Source organism: Mustela nivalis, assembly GCF_964662115.1.
Source record: "Mustela nivalis genome assembly, chromosome: 1".
In the NCBI taxonomy this organism is placed as follows: Eukaryota; Metazoa; Chordata; class Mammalia; order Carnivora; family Mustelidae; genus Mustela; species Mustela nivalis.
Window position 1 is genome coordinate 57,982,143 of NC_139020.1, and position 22,775 is coordinate 58,004,917.

General features: G+C 39.4%; 1 protein-coding gene and 1 long non-coding RNA gene across 2 annotated transcripts; both read left to right on the forward strand.

Moving 5' to 3' along the window:
- ABHD10 (abhydrolase domain containing 10, depalmitoylase) lies at positions 1-16,001 on the forward strand. The gene is made up of 5 exons (XM_082733142.1): positions 1-231; positions 3,166-3,349; positions 9,282-9,393; positions 9,715-9,852; positions 14,875-16,001. Exons 1-5 carry the CDS (start codon positions 93-95, stop codon positions 15,217-15,219), a joined length of 918 nt encoding a protein of 305 aa, XP_082589268.1. The 5' UTR covers positions 1-92; the 3' UTR covers positions 15,220-16,001.
- Positions 16,002-18,294: 2,293 nt separating this feature from the next.
- LOC309858046 lies at positions 18,295-21,255 on the forward strand. The gene is made up of 3 exons (XR_014308022.1): positions 18,295-18,553; positions 20,668-20,768; positions 21,181-21,255. It is a non-coding gene; the product is annotated as an uncharacterized lncRNA (long non-coding RNA).
- The last annotated feature ends 1,520 nt before the right edge of the window (positions 21,256-22,775 follow it).

Consider the following 22,775-nt stretch of genomic DNA (forward strand, 5'->3'; position numbering starts at 1 on the left):
CCGGGCTTCCGGCCGGTGGCGCATGCGCAGCCTAGTTATTGTGCGCTGAGCGACTCTGTAGGTCAGCTCCGTGCTCAGGGCCCTCTGGGAAGATGGCCGGAGCCGGCTTGGCGTCTCTGGGCGCCTGGGTACCTTGTCGGAGGTGGAGCAAAGCGGCCGTCTTTGGCTTCCACCGTGGCTTCACCGCATTATTCAAAAGGAAGCTCGAGGGGACGCCACGGTGGCTCCCAGGTCAGTGGCCGAAAGGCGGGAGAAGTACGCGTTCTTTCGAACATCGGGTTTAGTCCGTTCCTGTCTAGTGCGTTTTTGGCGCCCTATTTAAAAATGTTCATCCCCCATTCTTAGTATCCTTGTTTTAGGCACTTTCAGCAATTCTGGTGGAGGTAGTAGGAAGACCGCTTCTTGGCCCTGGGTACCCTGCCCAGCCCCGGCCCTTGCTGGCGTTTTCCGCTTTGCAGTTTCAGGATGCTACCCTGCCCGTCTCCCCGCGTTAAGCGCCGACACCGGGAAATATTAAGATGTGCGTTTATTAGTTGCTTTTTCTGTCTTTTCTCTTCAGGTCTAAGGGGTTTACAAATCTTGACTCTGTTAGGATGCTTAGACCTGCCTTTGCTTCACTAGAGGGAATTGACGATACGAACTTTTTTGTTGTTGCAAAAGTGTAGATTCGGTCATCCAGCCTAATTTCTGATTTTTGCCTGTTCGATATTCCCAGCTCAGTGAAAACCGTAATCATTACTCAAAACAGGAAACTAGAATTTGGACAAAAAATGAGGGCATCTGAGTATTTTCCTTATCTTGTATTTGATTGTTCACCGTACCACCCTACCCTCAGTATATGTAGTCTGTCTTTCTGAATTTTGTCTTTTTATTCTCCGGCTGTGTTGTTTACACCTTTGCCATAGAAGCTGCCGGTGCGCTGTGCTTGCAATAGAGACGTCATTGCTGACACCCTTAGTTTTAGTTAAAAATTTAAGTGTGTATAATCAGTGTAACTTACATTTAATTGGATACAACCTAAAGACTTGTTGTATGTAAGTTCCTCCAGCGAAGTACAGTATGTCAGTTCATTAACTAGATTGTAATACTCTCCTTGGCACACCATTAAGGACTTAGCTTCAGGCTTTGAGCTAATCCTTGTAGTATAATAAGATCATTTATGGGTGTCATATTAAGAACTGTCCACTTACAACTCACCAAAATGAAGCAAATTGTAATTGTCTTTGGAAGAAATTCCTGTTTGGGGCAGTAATATCAAGAAGAAGGTAGGAGGGATATTTTTGAGCACTGGAAGGGAATGGGAAGTTGACATTTTTGCAAATACAGTCTATCAGCTAACATAACTGGCCCCCGTTAGCCCTGGTTTTCACTAAAAGTTTTAAATTTGGCATATTTCACTATACTCGGAAACTTTGAAACACAATAGTATGTGATAGGGATAGCGTTAGGACTTTAATTCAGTTTTTAAAATTCAACTTCTTGGGCTGCCTGAATGGCTCAGTTGATAGAGTGTAGAACTCTTAATCTCAGGTTTGTGTGTTTAAGCCCCACTTGGGGCAAAGAGCCTACTTAAAAAAATCAGTCTCAAATCCAAAATGAAGGGAGCTTTTATTAACTCACACGGAGGGGGCCAAGATGTTTTCATTGGCCACAGTAAAGGAGAGGAAGGCTTCATTTAATGCAGGAGATTTTGTTGGTCCAGAAAAAAACTGTAAGGAAATACACAAAACTATTTTTTTTAGATTTATTTATTTACTGAGAGAGAAACCACGAATGTGAGTATGCGTGTGTGCACATATGTGGGGGCCGGGAGGGAGGGAGAGAATCCCAAGCAGACTCTAGGTTCATCACAGAGCCAGATGCTGAGCTCCATCTCACACCCAAGGTCATGACCTGGGCTGAAATCAAAGAGTTGGATGCTTAACCCAGCGCCCCATTAACCTAATTTCTTTGGAAGGAGGAGGTAGCATTGTAAATGACTTAATGTTCTTTAAATATCTTTTTACTTTTTTTTTTTTTTTTAAGAGCAAGTATAGATTTTATGGTGGGAAAAATCTTCAAAAACGATGAAACAATGAGTAACTTTGTAAAGTTTGCTAGTTGTACTGTTGTACTTAAATTGCATGAAGATCTTTGTAGCTTTTTCAAAAAGCCAAACCAACAAATAAAACATGCAGTGATTGCAGGACCCTATGAGAAATCTTTTTCCAAAAATGGTACAAATTATTCAAGGTTACTTGTAAAGAAACTGCTCATTGAAGCCACCTCAGGTAATAGAGAGTCATGCTTGGCTGTTAACCATGGCCCATGATTTTGTGGGTGGCAAGGGAGCCAGTGGTAAAAGTAGCATACCAGCACCCCCACCTTTGGAACAGTTTCTCAAGGGCAGACCAGAGTTGTTTCTTCCTCTCTATACCAAACAGTAGAGGATGTGAAACTCCTCAAACATAGACAAAATTCAAAAGAAAATCATACAAGAAAAGGCTAAAATTAGTGTAGATAAATCTGAACGTTGATACTATTTAGGAGAGATGATACAGCAGCAACAGGAAAACATTTTTTACAAGTCTTTATCTTTTATTGCCTTGAAATTTCCTCCTCATTTCGTATTTTGAAAGAATCAGGATTGGACCTTGCTCAAAGGCACTGATTTTGATACGAGTTCCGAAAATAACCATGCATAGGCTTGTGATTTTAGTACTTGAAGTCTTTGTTTTTCCTTTTAAATGGAAGTAGTTTTGACATGAATTTGACAAAGATAAGATTGAAAACCTACAGTTTCCCCTTGAACAAAATGGGTTTGACTGCAAAGGTCCACTTATACATTGATTTTTTTTTTCAATAAATACAGTGCTCTACTGTAAATATATTTTCTATATGATTTTCTGAACATTTTCTTTTCCCTAGCCTACTTTGTTGTAAGAATATGACACATAGTATATACGACATACAAAATATGTGTTAATTGTTTATGTTATCAGTAAGGCCTCCAATCAATAGTAGGCTATTAGTAGTTGTGTTTTTGGGGAGTCAGAAGTACACGTGAATTTTCGACTCATGGGGAGTTAGCACCCCAACCCTCATGTTGCTCGTGGACCAATTGTATATGGTTTTCCAAAAGCGGTATTTGTGAACTGTAGTTTATGTTTTGTGTACTTTGTTTAGCTTGCAGACAAAAGACATCAGTCTCTTTCCTTAGTCGACCAGACCTTCCAAAACTGGCTTATAAGAAGCTAAAAGGCAAAAGTCCAGGAGTTATCTTCATCCCTGGCTATGTTTCTAATATGAACGGTACAAAAGCATTGGCGATTGAAGAGTTTTGCAAATCTCTAGGTCACGCCTATATAAGGTAGGAACAACGTAATTCAGAGAAAATACTACTACCATTTAGCATGGCAACAGAGAATTATTTCTGCTTTAACCAATTAAAGCAAATGCCAGTGCTTTTATGAATTAACTTATTTTAATGGTCTGTAAACTTTAACCTGGTGATTTAGGGTTATCATAAATGAAACCTTTAAAAGACCTGTTTTAAAATGGTCTTTGTGCTACACTGACAATGCTGGCAGGAAAGGAAACTAGTAGTAACTAAACTCTGGATATAATAATCTAACATGACAACAAACCAGTAATAGTAGTTGGCTTTCTTGTAATGTCATAATTATATTGTGGTTTTCCATTGGGGATGTAAAGACTTTTATTTTGCCATTCTTTATAACTCTACTTTTAAAATTATGTATTTAAAAAATGTATGAATTTAAGAATATTGTATATTTTTCATGTCTCTTACCTGGGATATTTTAAGTTCTCATTTCCTGTCCTCTTCATATTGAGCCCATTTGTTCCCTTGGTTTTAACTGTAGTCTGTAATTCCAAAATTTATTTCTCTGGCTTAGTATTTTCATTGGTGTTCCGTGCCCCTATAAAAAAAGTAAATAAATGAATGTATTCTAAAATTAGTATTGTATAGTTCACATTTCCAGTGAGTTTTCTCTTTCCCCTCACTCCCGTAGTCTGATTATGTAGAAGGATAGAGAGGATATATGTTGTTTAACAAAAATTTGATTTCACAATTCCTAATATTTCGCTGATAATTATTTTAGTAAAAGAATGTGCTTACATTGTTGTTACTAGGTTTGTTTACCTTAACAATCATTTATATAGGGCCTGATTTGTCAGAAAAGATAGTATTGTTTAGTAGAAAGAACACAGCGTGGGTTCAATAAGTACAGGTATTAGAATCAGTTCCAGCAATAACTGTGACAAGATGAGTCAGCTCAGTAACCCTGGAACTGTTTTCTTCATCAAAAGGGGGCAGGTTGAACTAAAGATAATCACTAAATCCTTTTTATCACTAACAGCCTAAAAATATATTCATCTAAATTGTTAGTAGTTTAACTAAAATTCGGTCAGTGGGTCTAGAAAATACATCTTTCAGAAATAAGATAATAAATAAATTTTTAAAACTAAAAAACTTTTAGATTTTATTCAGTATATTAGCTGAGATTATGTCAATTATACGGATTTAGTGTTACTTCTTTTATCATATTAGTGGTTTTTATTTTCATGCTCAGAACTTCCAAAAATTTGTTCTGACTTAACTGTTATTCTGAAGTCTGGACTGTCTTTTCCAAGTATCTGTCTTTTCTGACACTATTGCTGGGAGCTGTAAAATACACAGTGATTTCTAAAACATGGCTGTTGTTCTTAACGATTAGGTGGGGGAAACACAAGATAAAATACATATGAGAAACAAAGCAAAAATACTCATCAGAACGTGATTGTGTCAAAAGAACAGTGTACTTAATTGTACAAAGTGAGAGAAAACTGCGGATTGAAGTGGGTAAAAAATACTTCATAAAGGCACACTGAAGGATATTTCAGACGTGGGTAAGAAGAAAGAGCTATACAGGAAGGAGGACTACCTGGGTCAAACATGATAATATCAGGAAAATTGCCATCATTCTTTTTTGTCCCCAAAAGAATCTGAATCAAGAAATTGTCATTTTGGGGCACCTGTGTGGCTCAGTGGGTTAAGCCTCTGCCTTCGGCTCAGGTCATGGCCTCAGGGTCCTGAGATCGAGCCCCACATCAGGTTCTCTGCTCAGCAAGGAGCCTGCTTCCCTCTCTCTCTACCTGCCTCTCTGCCTACTTGTGATCTCTATCTATCAAATAAATAAAATAAATCTCTATAAAAAATAAAGTAAAAAATTAAAAAAAAAGAAATTGTCATTTTATTGGCTCTTGAATTTAAATTGAGACTATGAGCTCTGTAACCAGTTCCTGTCTCCCTATAAGACATGATATCTCTGGGTTTTCTGCATTTTGGATACATTTGAAATACATTTTTAAAGTAAATAAACATGATTGAATTGTAATGTGCACAGACCATTAAGTAGTACTGTGTTAAAAAATAAACTAAATATATCTATAAATCTTATAAAATTATAGCCCTTTACCACAAAGTTTTAATTTTTAAAAATCTATATATATTTTTCAAGATTTTACTTATTTATCTGTCAGAGAGATTAAGAGCACAAGCAGGTAGAGTGGCAGGCAGAGCCTGAGAGAGAAGCAGGCTCCCTGCTGAGCAGAGAGCCTGATGTGGGACTCAATTCCAGGACCTTGGGATCATGACCTGAGCTGAAGGCAGTGGCTTAACCAACTGAGCCACCCAGGCGTCCCACCACAAAGTTTTAATTTAACCAAATTCCTTTTTATTAGCTTTTATCAAACTTCATTGCAATCTAATCACAATTATTGATTGCATGTTAGCTGGTTATTGGAGATTTTATCTTTTATGTGTATTCTAGTTTCTTAGTTCATTTTGTTGTGGTTTTGGCTGTAAGATCTTGGTTCTTTTTTTTTTTTAAAGATCTTATTTATTTATTTGACAGACAGAGATCACAAGTAGGCAGAGAGGGAGAGAGGAGGAAGCAGGCTCGCCGCTGAGCAGAGAGCCCAATGCGGGGCTCAATCCCAGGATCCTGGGATCATGACCTGAGCTGAAGGCAGAGGCTTTAACCCACTGAGCCACCCAGGCGAAAACTCTTATTTAAGATCTTGGTTCTTGAACAAAGAAATAGTTGTGTATATTGTACAAGAAATGGTACATATGGCTATAAGAAAATGGTTTCTTGATGTCCTCTCCCCATGCGTAACATAAGATTGAGTTAGAGCTCCAGAATGTAGGACATGGCATTAGGGCTAGTATTCTCTCATAGTTATTTGTCATAGAATAATTAATTGTAGATTTAAGGATATGTCCCAGAATGTTGAGGCTGCCAGAACAGTGGTGTGTTGCTGTGTCTTAAAGCCCTAAACAGCCGAATATGTTTAAATTATCTTTGTCCCTTGATTAGGGTTCAGCAAGAGTGAACTGCATTTTTTACCCATAACTTTTAGTATCACTGAATGTTTGCTTTTCCCTCTTTGGAGGAACTCTACGTATATTCTGTATCTGCAATGCATATTAGGTTAGTTTTTTGTTTGTTTTAATTTTATTTGTTTATTTGACAGAGAGAGCATAAGCAGGCAGAGGGAGAGGGAAAAGCAGGCTCCCTGCTGAGTAAGGAGCCTGACACAGGGCTCTATCCTAGGACCTTGGGATCATGACCCGAGCCCAAAGCAGCAATGCATATTTGGAAGGCAGCTGTAAAAGATGCAGCAAATAGAGATGCCCGATTGCCCAGCAGAGGAAGGAAAAGGAGGATTGGCCAGTGTCTTTCCTCTTCTCCTGGGTCACTGCTGTGTGCCCTGGATTGTGAGAAGTAGTAACTGTGATTGAGGCTTCAGCAGTGCCCTTGTTACGCAATTCCCATGGGTCCCAAATCATTTCACTTTATACCTAAAGAAAATGTTTATTTCTTCTTTCTCCATGACTTATAAATCCCTAAAAAAATGTTGTATACTATTTATCACATATATATTCTTACACTTACACTGAAAACGCTAGGATTATTTTTCACCAGATTTGAAGAGTAAACAAAATGCTTCAAATTTGAATAAAGTGATTCTTTTTACTTTTATCTTCCACTTTTATTTATTTAGTATGTGTTGTGATACTCAAGTGTATGAGGCGTATTACATGCCTTGCCTCTGAATGCAGAGACAAACCAAGAAGGGTGTTCCCTGCGAGGATCTGACAGTCTCGCAGCAATGATGAGGCACACTACACACACAAACTGTCTTCTAGAGTAGGTTATAAGAAATTGATTGTGGGGATGCCTGGGTGGCTCAGTTGGTTAAGCAGCTGCCTTCGGCTCAGGTCATGATCCCAGCGTCCCGGGATCGAGTCCCACATTGGGCTCCTTGCTCCTCAGGGAGCCTGCTTCTCCGTCTGACTCTGCCTTCCACTCTGTCTGCCTGTGCTCGCTCTCGCTCGCTCTCTCTGGCAAATAAATAAAATCTTAAAAAAAAAAAAAAAAAGAAATTGATTGTGACTGCTAACAGTGAATTCTATATAAGTTTCATTAGGTAGAGATTTTTTCTTCAGCTTTTCTGGGAAGTTTATCCAGCAAAAAAAGATTCATTTGGACTAAGCTCTAAGAGCATATGAGCTGTGCAAGTGAAAGGAGAAGGTATTCCAGGTGAAGGGAATAGTAGGAGGCATGAAACAGGACAAAGAGCAGGAGCCAGTTGAGTAACAGCAAGTTGTTTAGTTTGGCCAAGGCAGTAGTGGCCTCTGATGAAATTATAAAAGGTCAGTCCGACATGACCAGAAGCTAGTGGTCTATAAAAACAAGCTAACATGCTAAATGTTTATGTTGTATGTCACAGGGAACCACTGAAGTTTATGCCATGTCAATATCATGTTGCAGAAGAAACCTGACAGGTATAAAGTGGATCCATTCGGAAAGAGACTAGTCATAGAGACAGGAGGCTACTGTGATAGGCCAGGTTTGCAGCATAATATTGGTCTTACCAAATTGAAGAGAAAGAGATGAATGAGAAGAAAAGAGAGAGAGTGAGAGAGAATGGTACAGGAGGAAGCAGTGTTTCGTACCCTGGGGAAAAAACAGATTAGAATAAAACAGTCTGCTCTTGAAGAACTGACAGCATAGTCAGACATTTGAAACTTGATTACAACATAGTATGAAAAGTGTTGAGGGAGTACATACAAAGGAGGTAACTGATGGTAGTAAGCAGGGCATGTATGTTAAAGAAAGTGCTTCAGAGGAAAGTGCCTTGACTTAAACATTGAGTAAGAGTTTGGGTGAGGAAGGAAGGTTTCCCCCAGGGACTGGGGTTAAAGGCAACCCTTTAACTGTGGTATGATACTTCATGATCTGTTGAATTCTGCCTTGAAGGAGAGGTGAAATGCACAGATCACACAGACTTCGAGCCTGAAGACCTCGAAAGTTGGAAGGAGACGCAAACTAATGGAATGAGTTGGTGTTCATAAATTTGATTTGCCTCCTTCCTTTAATTAATTTAGTAAATACTAAGCATATACCATTTGCAAGGTTCTGATCTAGGCCAAAATAGTCTTGGCCCATATGGTGCTTCCATTCTAGTGTTGGAGACAGACCACAAACACATAGATTTCTTTTATGTCAAGTAGCAGTATATGCCATGAAGAAAATAAAGCAGGGGACGGAATTCGAGAATGATGAAAGAAGCACAGTTTTGGATTGAGTTGGTCACAGAAGGCATCACTGGGGATGTAACATTGGAGCAGGAGGCCTGAAGGAGGTGAGGGAGCAAGCAAACTGGCTGTCTGGAAGTGTAGAGAGAGAAGCTGATGTAAAACTCTTGAGGCACAAACGTGGGTGGTGTATTCCATCAACTTCAGGAAGGCGAGAGAAGATAACAGTTGGGAGGGAGGGAACAAGAAAAAACGGTCAGAGAGGTAGTCAGAGGCTAGTTTATGGTATGGACTTTATGTTTTATTTAAAAATTATAGAAAGCTTTCAGAGGGTTTGTGCAAGACATGATTTTTGTTTTAAAAGGATCACTGACAACTACATGGGGAAGAGACTACGAGGATAGGAAAGGGCGACAGGAGACCTACTCGGAGACTGTCACACTGGTCCAGTCAGAGGAAGATAGTAACAAGGAGCCACAGCTGGTGGTGGGGAGGGCGAGAGAGTTAGTGACTGGAGGTGATATTTAAAGGTTATGCCGGTAGGATCTGCTGAAGTATAGATTGACCTCAGTGTTTCATTTTAATATATTTTAAGCTTTGTAATAATGGTAAATTTACTGTCTTCCCCTCAAAAATCAGAGAAACAAACATATAAATAGATACTTAGATATAGATTTGTTTTCCCTTTTTCTAGGTTTGATTACTCAGGAGTTGGAAATTCGGAGGGCAACTTAGAAGAATGCACAGTGGGAAGATGGAGAAAAGATGTTCTTTCTATAATTGATGACTTAGCTGAAGGACCGCAGGTGACTGTTTTTGTTAAATATGATTATTGACTAACCTCATGCTTTTTTAACTGTTTCTTTAGCTATGAAAATTTAATAGTTTAAATATTTAACCATCAGTTTTGGTATTTGATTTAAATTTCTTCTGTCATTTTTACTTTCTCATAAAATGTAAGTAAGCATTTTACTTCTCACTGCAGTCATAATTTTAATTCTGCTTTATGCCAAATATTAAAAGTCTGGGAGCTAATGGATGTTGAAGACAAAAGTACATACATAAATTACTCAGTCCACTTACAGAAAAGAAAATTCCTCTTTAAAACTATAAATTTTTATTTTTAGATACTAGTTGGATCTAGCCTTGGAGGATGGCTTATGTTTCATGCTGCAATTGCAAGGCCACAAAGAGTTGTTGCCCTTATTGGTGTAGCAACAGCTGTAGATGGCCTGGTGACACAGTTCAATCAGCTTCCTGTTGAGGTAAGTCACAAGCAACCTCCTGTCATTCTCCTGCTCCCTCTTTGAATATTTGTTCATGTGTCATCTGTCCTTTGACTTCCTTTGCTGGCTCATCTTTTTGCCTTAGCTGCCTTTTTGTGTACAATCTCTACCTTCTTTAACTAATTGGTCTCTTGTTTAAGGTTCCCTTTTTTTCACAGCCTCTTCAAATCATTCTGCTGAATATTTGAACCATGTTAATGAAATCACACTTAAATTATTTTTTTAGCAACATTTTCTTTATAAATCACATTTACTTATCCTACATTGTGATCTTTTTTTGTACCTCTTATTCTTACTTTGTGGCATATGGGAAATAGTACTTACGATCTTGTTGGACTTGGGTCATGAGTTCTGAAACTTTTTTTTAAGCGTGAAAGCGGCCTCAGAACTTTTCCCAGCAGAGCTCTGCAAGTACACACCATCAGTCGATCAGAATTAGCACACAGGAGATGAGATTTGCCATTCCTGGCTTAGACACTTAGTTGGCATTCTTTTCTACGACTAATTCTCACTTAAAAAATTATTTTGCTTTTCATTATTAGCATGCCTTTCAGCAAATCATGGTTGAAATGAGGTTTCTGAAATGAATGAAGGTAATGTACTTGTTATGCTTCATTATTGGGCATATGTTTAAGCACTTCACTTGTCTGCAGGGGTAAAGAAATCGTGGGTCAAGGCTGTTTATTTGTGTATATTTTGGTACTCTTTTTTTTAATTAATTACACACTTTCATTCTACTGTCTCTAGGTTCATAATGTATATATATTTTTAAATTTATTTTGTTACTCTTTTGTAATCAGTTGAGTTCTCTTTGCCTGTCTTTTCCCTAAGGATCTAAATGTCCCTGTGGACTATGATCCTGGTAGGACTGAGGCACAGAAAAAAAAAGAAAACCAGTTGTGTGTAGGTTCAGATAAGGTTGTCCCAAGGCCAGCAGCCTCAGTTTCACCTGACAGCTTGCTAGAGATGCACATTCCCAAGCTTCCCCTTGCGGCCAGTGGTCTGCTTTAGTCAGCTGAAGTTGGAGAACCACTGCGCTAGAGAGCAAATGAGCACATGGAGGAGGGAACATGTAGTGTTGAATAGTAGAGTATATTGACGTTTGCCTCGTTCTGCACTGGTGCATACCAGTGCCATAGATTATACAGTTCTGAGCTTATTTCTCAGTCCACATTCTTCTCAGCTTCTGGAAAAAAATGGCATTGTCTGCAAATGTGGTTTTATGTCCTTTCCTCTGAGGGCTAAGATTACAGAGCTGGTCTACCTTGCGCTTATATTTCTGGGGGGAAAAATTATTATTATTATTATTTTTGCTATCTTAGTTGTTTCTCATGCATGCATAGTTGCTCAGTGTCCTCATTCTGCTAAATTCTACCATTGTATCTTTCTGCATATAAACTTTGAACCCTTTACCCCGTCCTTTAACTCAGTTAAATAGTGGTTCTCCTGCTAGGAAATTATTTCAAGAACATAGCAGATTGAGGAGGAGGTGATTAAATAATTTTGTTGTTGTTGTTACAGTAAATGACAGGATCTTTGTGTATTTCTTTTTATGTGTATGTATCCACATCACTCGGGGAGGATATGGTAAATCCCACCTAAGTGACTGAGAAGGTCTGTGGCCTGCAAATCAGGGCATGTCTTTGCTAATCCTGAATCAGACCAGCAAATGGTTGTTAATAGAAGCATGTTAATTTAAAAGCATGTGTAAGGGAAGAGCAGGGGCACTAAGACCACTATCTCTTCTTCACAGAAGCAGTTACCTCTAACAATGGCAGGGCAGCAAAAGTGGTGATTGTCACTATCATCTTTAGCCCAGGCAGTGTTAACACTCAGCATTGCTTATTGGGTAGGAACAGACTAATAATGTCTCCTTCTTTGAACAGTTGAGGCCATCAGACAACAGCACAGCTGTTTCGAATATAAGCTTTGCAACCACATCACCTTGATGTGGTTTCTTCTAGCTCTAGAACTTAATACATATTGTACGTTTTCTTTGGTTAATGATGTTTTTTGCTATTCTGAACTTTCTGTTTTTGAGGGTTCGGTACATATAACATTCTGTAAAGTGAAGTTTGTTCTTTGGACAGTATTCATTCACTTCAGTGGCAGATAACAGCTTGATGGGGGCAGGGATACTTAAAATGCTGCTGTTCTTAATTATGTCTTAGTAATTACCATGGTTCCCACTTCATCTAATAACCAATGAAACTGAGTTCTAATTACTGAAATTAGAAATTTAGGAATTATTCTGAGTACCTTGAAGATTACTGAATATCAATTTTTAAAAAATATTTTATTTATTTATTTGACAGAGATCACAAGTAGGCAGAGAGGCAGGCAGAGAGAGAAGAGAAAGCAGGCTCCCCACTGAGCAGAGAGCCCAATGTGAGGCTCAATCCCAGGACCCTGGGCTCATGACCCGAGCCAAAGGCTTTAACCCACAGAGCCACCCAGGTGCCCCTGAATATCAATTTTTGCCTTTAATATTCAGTTCCCATGTTTTAATGAAGAAGATGCCTTGATGGGTCGCCTGGGTGGCTCAGTGGGTTAAAGCCTCTGCCTTTGGCTCAAGTTGTGATCCCAGGGTCCTGGGATCGAGCTCCGCATCCGGCTCTCTGCTCAGCAGGGAGCCTGCTTCCACCTCTCTCTCTCTGCCTGCCTCTCTGCCTGCAAATAAATAAATAAAATCTTTTTTAAAAAAATACCATGATATTAATATAGACTCCTGTATCTCACAGTTTTTTAAATTTTATTAATTTCAAATCGTTTGAAGACATGGTTAAGAGTATAGCTTTCAGATACACAGCTTTTTCACATCAGTATATCATTTTGGAATTTTAAAGAATACATTAAAATGCCTAAATACATACAGATTATAGCATATATATTTTACTGTTTAAATTCTTGTTTTCCTTTCATATTTGCAGTAAATTAATGTATTTTAAATATGGAAAAACCATATCTTCACTGAAAATTTAAATACAAAAATTTTCAATATATTATATTTGTTTTTTCTTTCCTTTTATTTTTCCTTATTTTTGATAAGATGTCCACCTATTTTTCTAGTCAGAAATGTTCTTAATATGATATGGTTCCAAGAGCCATAAAAACATTTATATCTTGATATATTAGTTAAATATAATCTTTCCAAATAAGTTACTATATACAGATAAATCTTTGTGCTCAAGATGTTCATAAAAGTACCCAGCAGTTTGGGGTTTCATACATAGCAGAGCAGCTTTCTTGCTGCAATCTATTGAAAGTCACGAGGGTTTGTATTTTTTTAATATTTTTAAAATTTAAAAAATAAAGGAAAAAAATTTAAAAATATAAAATTAAAAAAAAGAAGTACCCAGCAGTGTGGGAATATTTAATTAGCTTAGACCCAGTATAATGGACTACTGTGTAAACTTTGAAAACTTCATAGAATTTTTTAAAACCCAGATATCATGTAGAAGTAAAGCAATGTAGAAAACTCTGTATGAATGTGTGGTAGATATCCGTTTTACATATTACATGTATAAAACCAAATACATGGAGAAAAATATTGGAAGGAAATGAGCCAGAATATTCATGGGTGTTGTATCTAAGAGGTGGGATTATGTGCAATCACTCTTTTTTATAATTTCTATATTCCCTATGTTTTCTATAATGTGTGTACATTACTTTAATTAGAAAAATTGTTTAAGGGGTTCCTGGATAGCTTAGTCTGTTAAGTGTCTGCCTTCAGCAAGGTCATGATCCCAGGGTCCTGGGATTGAGCCCTGCTTGTGGCTCCCTGCTCATTGGGAAGCCTGTTTTGCCCTTCTCCCTCTGCCCCTCCCCCTGCTCCTGCTCCATCTCTATCTCAAATAAATAAATCAAATCTTAAAAAAAAGAAAAAGAAAAATTGTAAAGACAAATTATAATCCAAAAAGTAAGACAAACTCTAATCTAAAAAGTAAGGCAAATTATAATCTAATAAGTAAAAAAATTCTTCAAGAATCAAAAGATACCCAGAGTTTCATTTTAAGAGCATAAGCATGGAAATGATTTCCTTGTTCAGTTTTCAGGAAGTATTTGGAAGACTTCATTGTCTTCCAAAACAACACATTCTTTTTTCTCATTCCCTAGGACTCTGAAAGGCAAAAGCAGTGCCTCTTTTTTTTTTTTTTTTTTTTTGTAACATTTAGCCTGAAATGTTTTTTTTTTTTTTTAAGATTTTATTTATTCATTTGACAGTGTAAGCGAGAGAGAGCACACAAGCAGGGGGAGAGACAGGGAGAGAGAAAAGCAGACTCCCCACTGAGCTGTGAGTCCCCTGTTGGGGTTCATGGGGCTTGATCCCAAGATCCTGAGATGACCTGAGCCAAAGGCAGATGCCCAACCAGCTGAACCACCCAGACACTCCCAGCCTGAAATTCTATGTTTGATTATACCAGAGTAACTACTATTGTAATTTTCATTTTTAGTTTTAGGCTTGATTCTTTACTTCCCTTATCCCCTCCCCATTTTACTAACTTCACATTATAGACACTCAGTTTTGTGCTTTTTGAAATCTGAACAATTGTTATTCCTAAGAATTGGTTTTATATATTATGAATGATACCTGAACTTATTCCAAGAAATTATTTTTTTCTCCCCTTCATTTTCCCTTTCATTTGGGATGAAGCAGCACCTGATTTAAGATGTTACCTGATAAAGCGAAATCTAAGTGTGAATCCTAGCCATGACAGCTGTTACCTTTCAGTTTTAAACATGAAATTTAACCTCTCTAGACTCCCAATACCCTCTTTTGTAAAAATGCTATAATAACAACTTTTATCGGGATCTCATGAGGTACTGTGTGTAAAGTGCCTGTCAGAGTACCTTGCACAGTGTTTAATTATTGATAACTATCATTATTACATTTTTATCTCTTTTTTTCCTTTTCCTCTAGGACTGCTTTCCTTAGACTGTTTTAAGACTACTGCATGTGTTAGAGTTGCATACATTTCTTTTCCTCTTTTTTCCCAATAGGTCAAAAAGGAAGTAGAGACGAAAGGCGTGTGGGCCATGCCATCAAGGTACAGTGAAGACGGAGTTTATCACCTTCAGTACAGTTTCATTAAGGAAGCCGAACACCACTGCTTGTTACATAGCCCTATCCCTGTGAACTGCCCGGTACGACTGCTCCATGGCATGAAAGATGACATCATACCTTGGCATACATCCATACAGGTTGCTGACCGAGTGGTCAGTGCAGATGTAGATGTCATCCTCCGAAAGCATAGTGATCACCGAATGAAGGAAAAAGCAGACATTCAACTCCTTGTTTACACTATTGATGACTTAATTGATAAGCTTTCAACTGTAGTTAACTAGAATCACATTTTTAGTTGGTATGTAAACTAACAGATCCAGAAGCTTGGAAGAGGGATAACAAATGAAAGACCCCGATACTTGGGTTTTTTCCTCTTGTCTCTACTTTGTAAATATCACATGAGTATTTATTCAATGATGTAGGATACAAATGGTGCAGATCGTGAAGAAAGTACAAGCTGCTGTTTGGAAAATTTTCTCCTTCCTTCAATCTTTGATTTTTTTAAATTGAAGTATGTTGACACTCCAGTGTTATGTCGAATCACTATGTGATTCGACAGCCCTATATGTTACACTGCGCTCACCACAAGCGTAGCTATTGTCTGTACGATACGGCGCTATTACAATACCATTGACTCTGTTCCCTGTGCGGTACCTTTCATCCCAGTGGTTTACTCATTAGTAGCTGGAAGCCTGTAGCTCCCACTCTTCTTCACGTATTTTTGTTCATCCACCCACCCCCTCCCTTTGACAACCACCAGTTCTCTGTTTATGTGGGTCTGTTTCTGCTTTGTTTGTTTCGCTTTTTAGGTTCCACATATAAGTGAAATCATACCATATTTTGTCTTTCTCTGTCTTATTTCACTTAATTTAATACCTTCTAGATGTATCCATGTTGCATGGTTGTTTTGTGTTTTTTGTTTTGTTTTTCATTAAAATATTTCCTACTTTTTTGTTCAAGAGATGTTTACCTGCTAAATGCTTATGTTAAATCGGAACAGCTCTTAATTTGTTGTATTCTTGTCTACTTAGAATTGTTAATAAAGCTGGAATTTTTTGTCTTTTTTTGGTGTTGGTCATATACAGAGATTTGTAAAATTGCTTCTGATTTTAAAATGCATTTCACAAAATATAGGACAGTCTTTATTAAATGACCAGAAAAAATCCGAAGCATAATAAAGTTCAAAAAGTAAGGATACCACTTTATATATTATATTCTGCATATTATATTTGAACTTAAAGTTATCTTTTTTTTTAAAGGCTCAAAACTTTACAGTAATATAAAGGAAATATATCACTTAAATGTTGGCTTGTATGTCATTTAAATGGGGGGATGTGATCTTAATGATGTAGTATATTCTAAAGAGGTAATTAATCTTTATATATTATTGCCTGCTTGCAGAAACGTTCCTTTTCTGTTAATATGTGCCTTAAGTACAAATAGCCAAGTGACTACTATCCATGTCAGAGGGCTTTTTGAAGTATAGAGATAGTAAGAAAATACAAAATGCAATTATTACATAGGTGTTTGTTTATTTTTTTTAATATTTTATTTATTTGACAGAAATCACAACTAGGCAGAGAGGCAGGCAGAGAGAGAGGAGGAAGCAGGCTCCCCGCTGAGCAGAGAGCCCGATGCGGGGCTCGATCCCAGGACCCTGGGATCATGACCTGAGCTGAAGGCAGAGGCTTTAACCCACTGAGCCACCCAGGCGCCCCTACATAGGTGTTTTTAAGAACTAAAATGAGCTTGTGCAGTAGTGATTCTTGATATTACTGAGTTGGTGTCAAGGCAAAACAAATCGACAACATGACATAGAGAAAATCGTTAGGATAAAGTTCCTGTGCCAAAGAAAGCTAACAGCAGGCCTGACAGCTTAGCCTCAGAGAGACCAGCTTGTAGGTGAGCCCATGGTTGCATCTGGGAACTTGGCTTTTGCAGGTTTCCACCACTCCCAGAACGGATAAAAGTGGCTCACTGCCTAAACTGTCTATACAGCATGAACAGTAGTGTTTGTGCTGAACACCTTTCCCTCTGGGAGTCTGCAGTTGTAAGTGGCAGGCAGAGGCTGCCTAAGTGACCAGCTCCCACTACTCGGGCACTGGCCTGGTGGACCACATTTCACATGTATCGTCACAACCTTACTGGGGGAATTGCAGCTCATGTGGCATGATCACTGGGAGAGAATTCTTGAAGCTTCTGCCTCATTTCTCCAGACATCGCCTCCTGCGTCTTTTTCCTTTGCATATTTTACTGTGTACCCTTTCACTAAGAAGTCCTAGCTCTGAGGAGAAGTAGGTGCTGAGTTCTGTGAGTCCTAACAAGTTATCGAACCTACAGGTGGTCCCTGACTCAGATACTAAAAAGGTTAATGCCTTACAGGACTGCAATCTATGAGTTCTCTTATACTGAAGAGGAGCACTCAAATACACAAGTCGTGCATGTGTCCTGGTGCCTAGTGACAGCGGGGGTTGATAGCGGATAGTAGGGTGGATATTCCAGGGCCTGCTCCGCCCAGACACTGCTAGTCACAAGGATTAAAAAGACGAAGAGAAAGTGGCCCTGCCCCTGGGACTTTTCTGGAGCTAAACTAATAAAATGTAATAAGTGCGATTAGAGATTTGTAGCATACCTGTAGAGGCAATGTGCATTCAGGTTAGGGACAGACTATGTGGTGTGGGTTTAAACTCCTAGCTCACCATTTACAAACCCTGTAATTGAGCAATTTACTTAACCTCTTTGAAGTTTTGTCAGCTGTAAAATGACATAAAGCTAGGTAATAAAGCATAAGGATTCAGTAAGTACAGTACCTTTAGAACAATGACACACACACAGGAGTCACTATCTTTTCACTTATAATGCACTGAGCACAGTCTGGTGAGAAACTGGTGGACATAATTTGTGGGGTTTAGGAAGAAAAAGCAGCAAGGAAGCCAGCAGGGCTTTCAAAGCACCTTCTCTTCAAGATGCTAAGCTGGAAGAAGGTTAGTTGTGTGGTATCATTTCAAACATTCAAAGGTTAGCAAAGGGGAGGAAGAGAAACCTTCACTATCTGAAAATAGGAAAAGCTGTTTTATTTATATTTATTTAAAAAAATATTTTATTCATTGGAGAAGAAGAGCACAAGCAGAGGGAGAGGGAGAAGCAGACTTCTCATGGAGCTACAAGCCCAATGCAGGACTCGATCCCAGGACCTGGAGATCATGACCCAAGCTGAAGGCAGACACCCAGCTATCTGAGCCACCCAGATGTCCCTGGAAAAGCCATTTTGAAATCTCATACAGCTTTGCAGAGGGTAACATCACAAATTCCAAATTCCAAATGATTTTGTATTTGTATCAATGAGATGTTTCTAGTGCATTGTTAATTACTTTAGTGGGAGTTTTTCCCCAGTGTTTTCCCCTAAAGCCCTCTTTTTTCTTTTCTTTCTTTCTTTTTTTTTCTTCTAAAACCACTTCATGCCATGTATCCAGTGACACGGAAAACGCTTGAACAAGCAAGCAGCAGCCCCTGAGTGCCTTATCCTCTGGAACCCCTGCATTATTTTAACAGCGACATGAGCCTTCTGAACAACCTCAGCATGTGCAATGGAGAGAGAGAAAGCAGACACCAATGGTAAGGAAACCTAAGTGAGGCCACAGAATAAATTTGCTTTTGCTGCATCTGCTGAGCTTAGAGGCATCTCCAGACACAAATCTAAACAGTATGCTGTTCTCTGAGCAGCCAATAGAAAGTTCTGTGTGGAGAAGAGGAGGGAAAGAGCCTGGGGCAAGGCTGAGCTTTACAAAGCAAGGAGCTCGCAAGGGGAATACACCAGCCACAGAATGGGTCCCTGCCTAAAGGGAAAACACCTAATTTTCATTAAATTTGAAACTGATAAAATAAAATCCAAACAATTAAGAAATTCTTATTTTCTGAAGAAAAGAAGTAGATGGATGGAATTTAGATACACCTTTTAAAGATCCCCTTTAAATACACATCTAGTCATTTTTAATTTAGAGACGTAATCACATGGTGTGCATGGTTCTTTTGATTTAAAAAAAAAATGGATGGTTTTGTACATTTTAGAGAATATACCTAGTAAAATGCAAGCAATTTTTCTTTTTAACCAATTGTGTCCTTTGAGGAAATTATCCTTCCAAACATTTGGACTCTCCCTTTTCTTGGGCTTTCAGGGTTTTGCTGACAGAAAAACTCTCTTCTACTACAAAAAGAAATAAAAAGGTCAAGTGTCAGTTGCCCAGTGAAAGCCTTTCCCAACTTGTTCCCAACCCTCTAACAGGTTTGTCATCGGGTCCTCTGCGCTCTCAAGAACAGCATTCTATTCTCTTTTTGATAGAACTTAAGTGCTTTACAGGGCACCTGGGTGGCTCAGTTGGTTAAGTGTGTACCTTCCGCTTGGGTCATGATCCCAGGGTCCTGGGATCAAGTCCCGCATCGGGCTCCCTGCACAGAGGGGAGTCTGCTTCTCCCTCATCCCCTCCCCAGCTCATGCTCTCTCTCTCATGCTGTTCTCTCTCTCAAAAAATTAATAAAATCTTTTAAAAAGAGAAAAAAAAAAAAAGAACCTAAGTGCTTTACTATTCCCATGTATGTACCAATCTCCCTGAGGTCAAGAGCTTTGTTTTAACACGCTCGCCCCCCAGGCATCTCTGACCATGCCCTGATAGCTCTTTGCTCACTTCTCCTCCTTACCCACTGCATTAACATTAACATTCTGGGGAATTCTGACCTTGGCCTTCTTCTCTGGGTACTTACCCTAAACAACCACACTGATGCTCCTAGTTTTTTGAGGGGCAGAGGGAGAGAGAGGATCTCAAGCAGACACCCTGCTGAGTGCAGAGCCTGATCTCGCAACCCTGACTGAGATCATGACCTGAGCCGAAATCAGGGGCTTAACCAACTGAGCCACCTAGGTGCCCCGACACATTCCTATTTTAACAGCTCCTTGCATGCAGGTGATTCAAGTCCATTCCTCCATTCCAGACTTTCCTCTTGAGCTCCAGACCCATTAAACCAGCTATCTAATGAACTGGGATGGATCATGGGCCTCCCAGATGTAGGAAGTACAAACTCTGTTACCTTTCCCCTATATGTACCTCCCAAATGAGTCCCCTTACAATAAATGGCACCATTAACACGTTATACCAGTCAAATTTGGAGGCACTCCAGTCATCTCCTTTTCCTTCACACACATCAACAGGATGATTCTCTTTCCCTAATAAAACAACGCAGGATTCTTTTGCATAAGTCCAGTGGCAGGCAAAGCCAGTAAATATTGAACAGCCAGCGTTCCAGAAAAAATAAATAAAAGCACCCTGATTTATAAATTTGCCAACATCCATGGCATAAATATTTCTTTAATGACTGGTTTGAAGCTATCACGGTGATGTCACTGAACTCAACCAAGTTGGGCAGAAATGGCTAGGAACACACCATTATACAGTAAATACTCTGTAAAGAGACAGCAAACATAATAATATTCTCAAAAGTACTTGTAATAGTAAAACATAGCAAAATAAATTAGGAAGTAATCTATTTTGAGTATTTAACATTTGTAATTAAGTTTAAATAATTTAATTGCTTATAATGGCTAAGTGACAACTGGGTTTCCCAGCTCCTGAAAATTTAACCATGGGCCCTTGCAAGCAGACTCCTTTATGGTCTAGAGCCTCCATGCCAGCCACGCCTTAGTTTTCTACCTGTATGTCTCTTCTCTTTGATCCTAGGCTCTGTTGATACTGGAACATTTTCACCTGCCTAACGAAACTGCCTTTGCCTGCCATGTTCCTGACGTTCCCAACCCCTCCCGCTTCACCCCATCCACCTGGTAACACCTTACCCCTTTCACCTGATAAACACCCACTCATCTTTTGAGGCTTAAAGTCATCTCATTTAGAAACCTGCTCCCCAATCCCTACCCCCTTCTAGCTATCACTGTACTTCAGTACCTTGTGCATATTTTTAGCATGACACCTTGCTGGCATTTATTGTTTGCAAGTTTAACTTTGCTACTAGACCTAGTTGCCATGTCCCATGCATTTTTGTACTCAGATACGTAGGCCCTTTTAAAAAGCTGTCGAGAAAATTAGTTCTAACGCTAGTAGACCTCAGTAAATGTAGAGCTGAGCCTATTTCCCTCAGGGATCAAACGTTTTTTTTTTTTTTTTTTCTAAAGACTTTTGGTAGATTGCGGGACACTTCTAACCTAACCCCATTCTTTGCCACTGTATCCTCTCCAGAACTATGAGCTCAATCATTTGCTTAAAGCACCCCCATCTGTTTTGTCACGATGGAAGGAAATCTTTGGGTATAAAATTACCTGGAAGGAACGAGAAGAGAAGAGATAAAAAGAGAAGAAGGAGAAGGAAAGGAGGGAGGGAAGGAGCGAGGAAGGAAGGAAGGGAGGAAAGAAAAAAGAAGGGAAGAGAGGAAGAAAGGGAAGAAGGAAGAAGAGGAAAGAAGGTAACTGTACATGTACATCTTTCAGAATTATTTCTAGTTTTATACAACAAACCAACCTCTTCCTTCAAGCAATTCCAGCCACAGAGAAAGTGACATGCCTTCTGTTTGGGCCTCTGTTCCTTTAGTGGCAAGTTGGAACTGACCTCACTGCTTCCACCCAATACACAACTCAGTGACTCCCAAAATTCCGCTGAAAATTTCCCTGCTCTAAACTCTTCCCCAACCCCCAAGTCTACAGAGACACTTTTGTTGTCTTCAGAGCTTCTTCAACTGAAGATTCCATGCAGCACCAAGATCTGCATTAGTCCGTCCTTTCCCTGCCTTTTGCTAAACCCAGTGCTCTTCTAAAAGCAGGTTCTCTTACAACCCTGTGTGTCTCCGAGTTCTCTCTCTACGCCTTCAGCTACTGACCACGAAGTCTTCTCCCAGGCAGACTGCCCACATGTCTACCAAGTGATTGCATTTCCACTAGTCCAGGCCCCAGCCGGCAGGAGAGTTCTCTCAATACCTGTATTATTTAAGGAGTCATTCCCTGCCGAGCTTCCAACCAGTTTTGCACTGGGACCGAGATTATCTTTGCATGTACCAGAATTGCTTTCTCTAATACGCCTGAGTCAACTGAGCAAACCGTTCCAGGGGGAAGAGCTCTATTTGATTCCTCTCCAGTGCAGTACTTGGCACAATTAAGCACTCAAAAAATATTTGCTGAACGAACCAAAAGAACATATTTTGGGGTGATTTTCTCATGAAAAGTACCCAGACACCTACACAACGCCAATGAGACCTTACCCGCTTAAGTGCTTTACCGTCTAGGAAATCTGATTGCCCAGCTCTTTGTCAGTTATAAAAGTTTCAGGGGCGCCTGGGTGGCTCAGTGGGTTAAGCCTCTGCCTTTGGCTCAGGTCATAATCTCAGGGCCCTGGGATTGAGCCCCGCATTGGGTTCTCTGCTCCCTCTCTCTGCCTGCCTCTCTGCCTACTTGTGACCTCTGTTTGCCAAATAAATAAATAAAATCTTAAAAAAAAATTTTTTTTCAGGCCAACCTGGGTCTACGTTGATTTGTCCCGAGGTCTTGTTTGACCCAATACTCAGTCCCGGCGGGGGGAGGAGGGGGGTGGTGGTGCGTAGCATGCCATTGGGGCCTGCCAGGTCCTTAACTACAATAGACAGATGAAATGCTCACACTTTATCAACACCTTTCACTCCACGAGTCTCTTAGCACATTGACATTGAGCTCTGTTTAATTGATGAAACATGCTCCTAGTATCTTTCGATTAAAAACAGCATTAAAAAGGTGCATTCTTTGGATAAGTCAAACTGAGACACCACAGTTTCGCACAAGGATGGAAGTTTCTGGATGGAATCTGGCTGG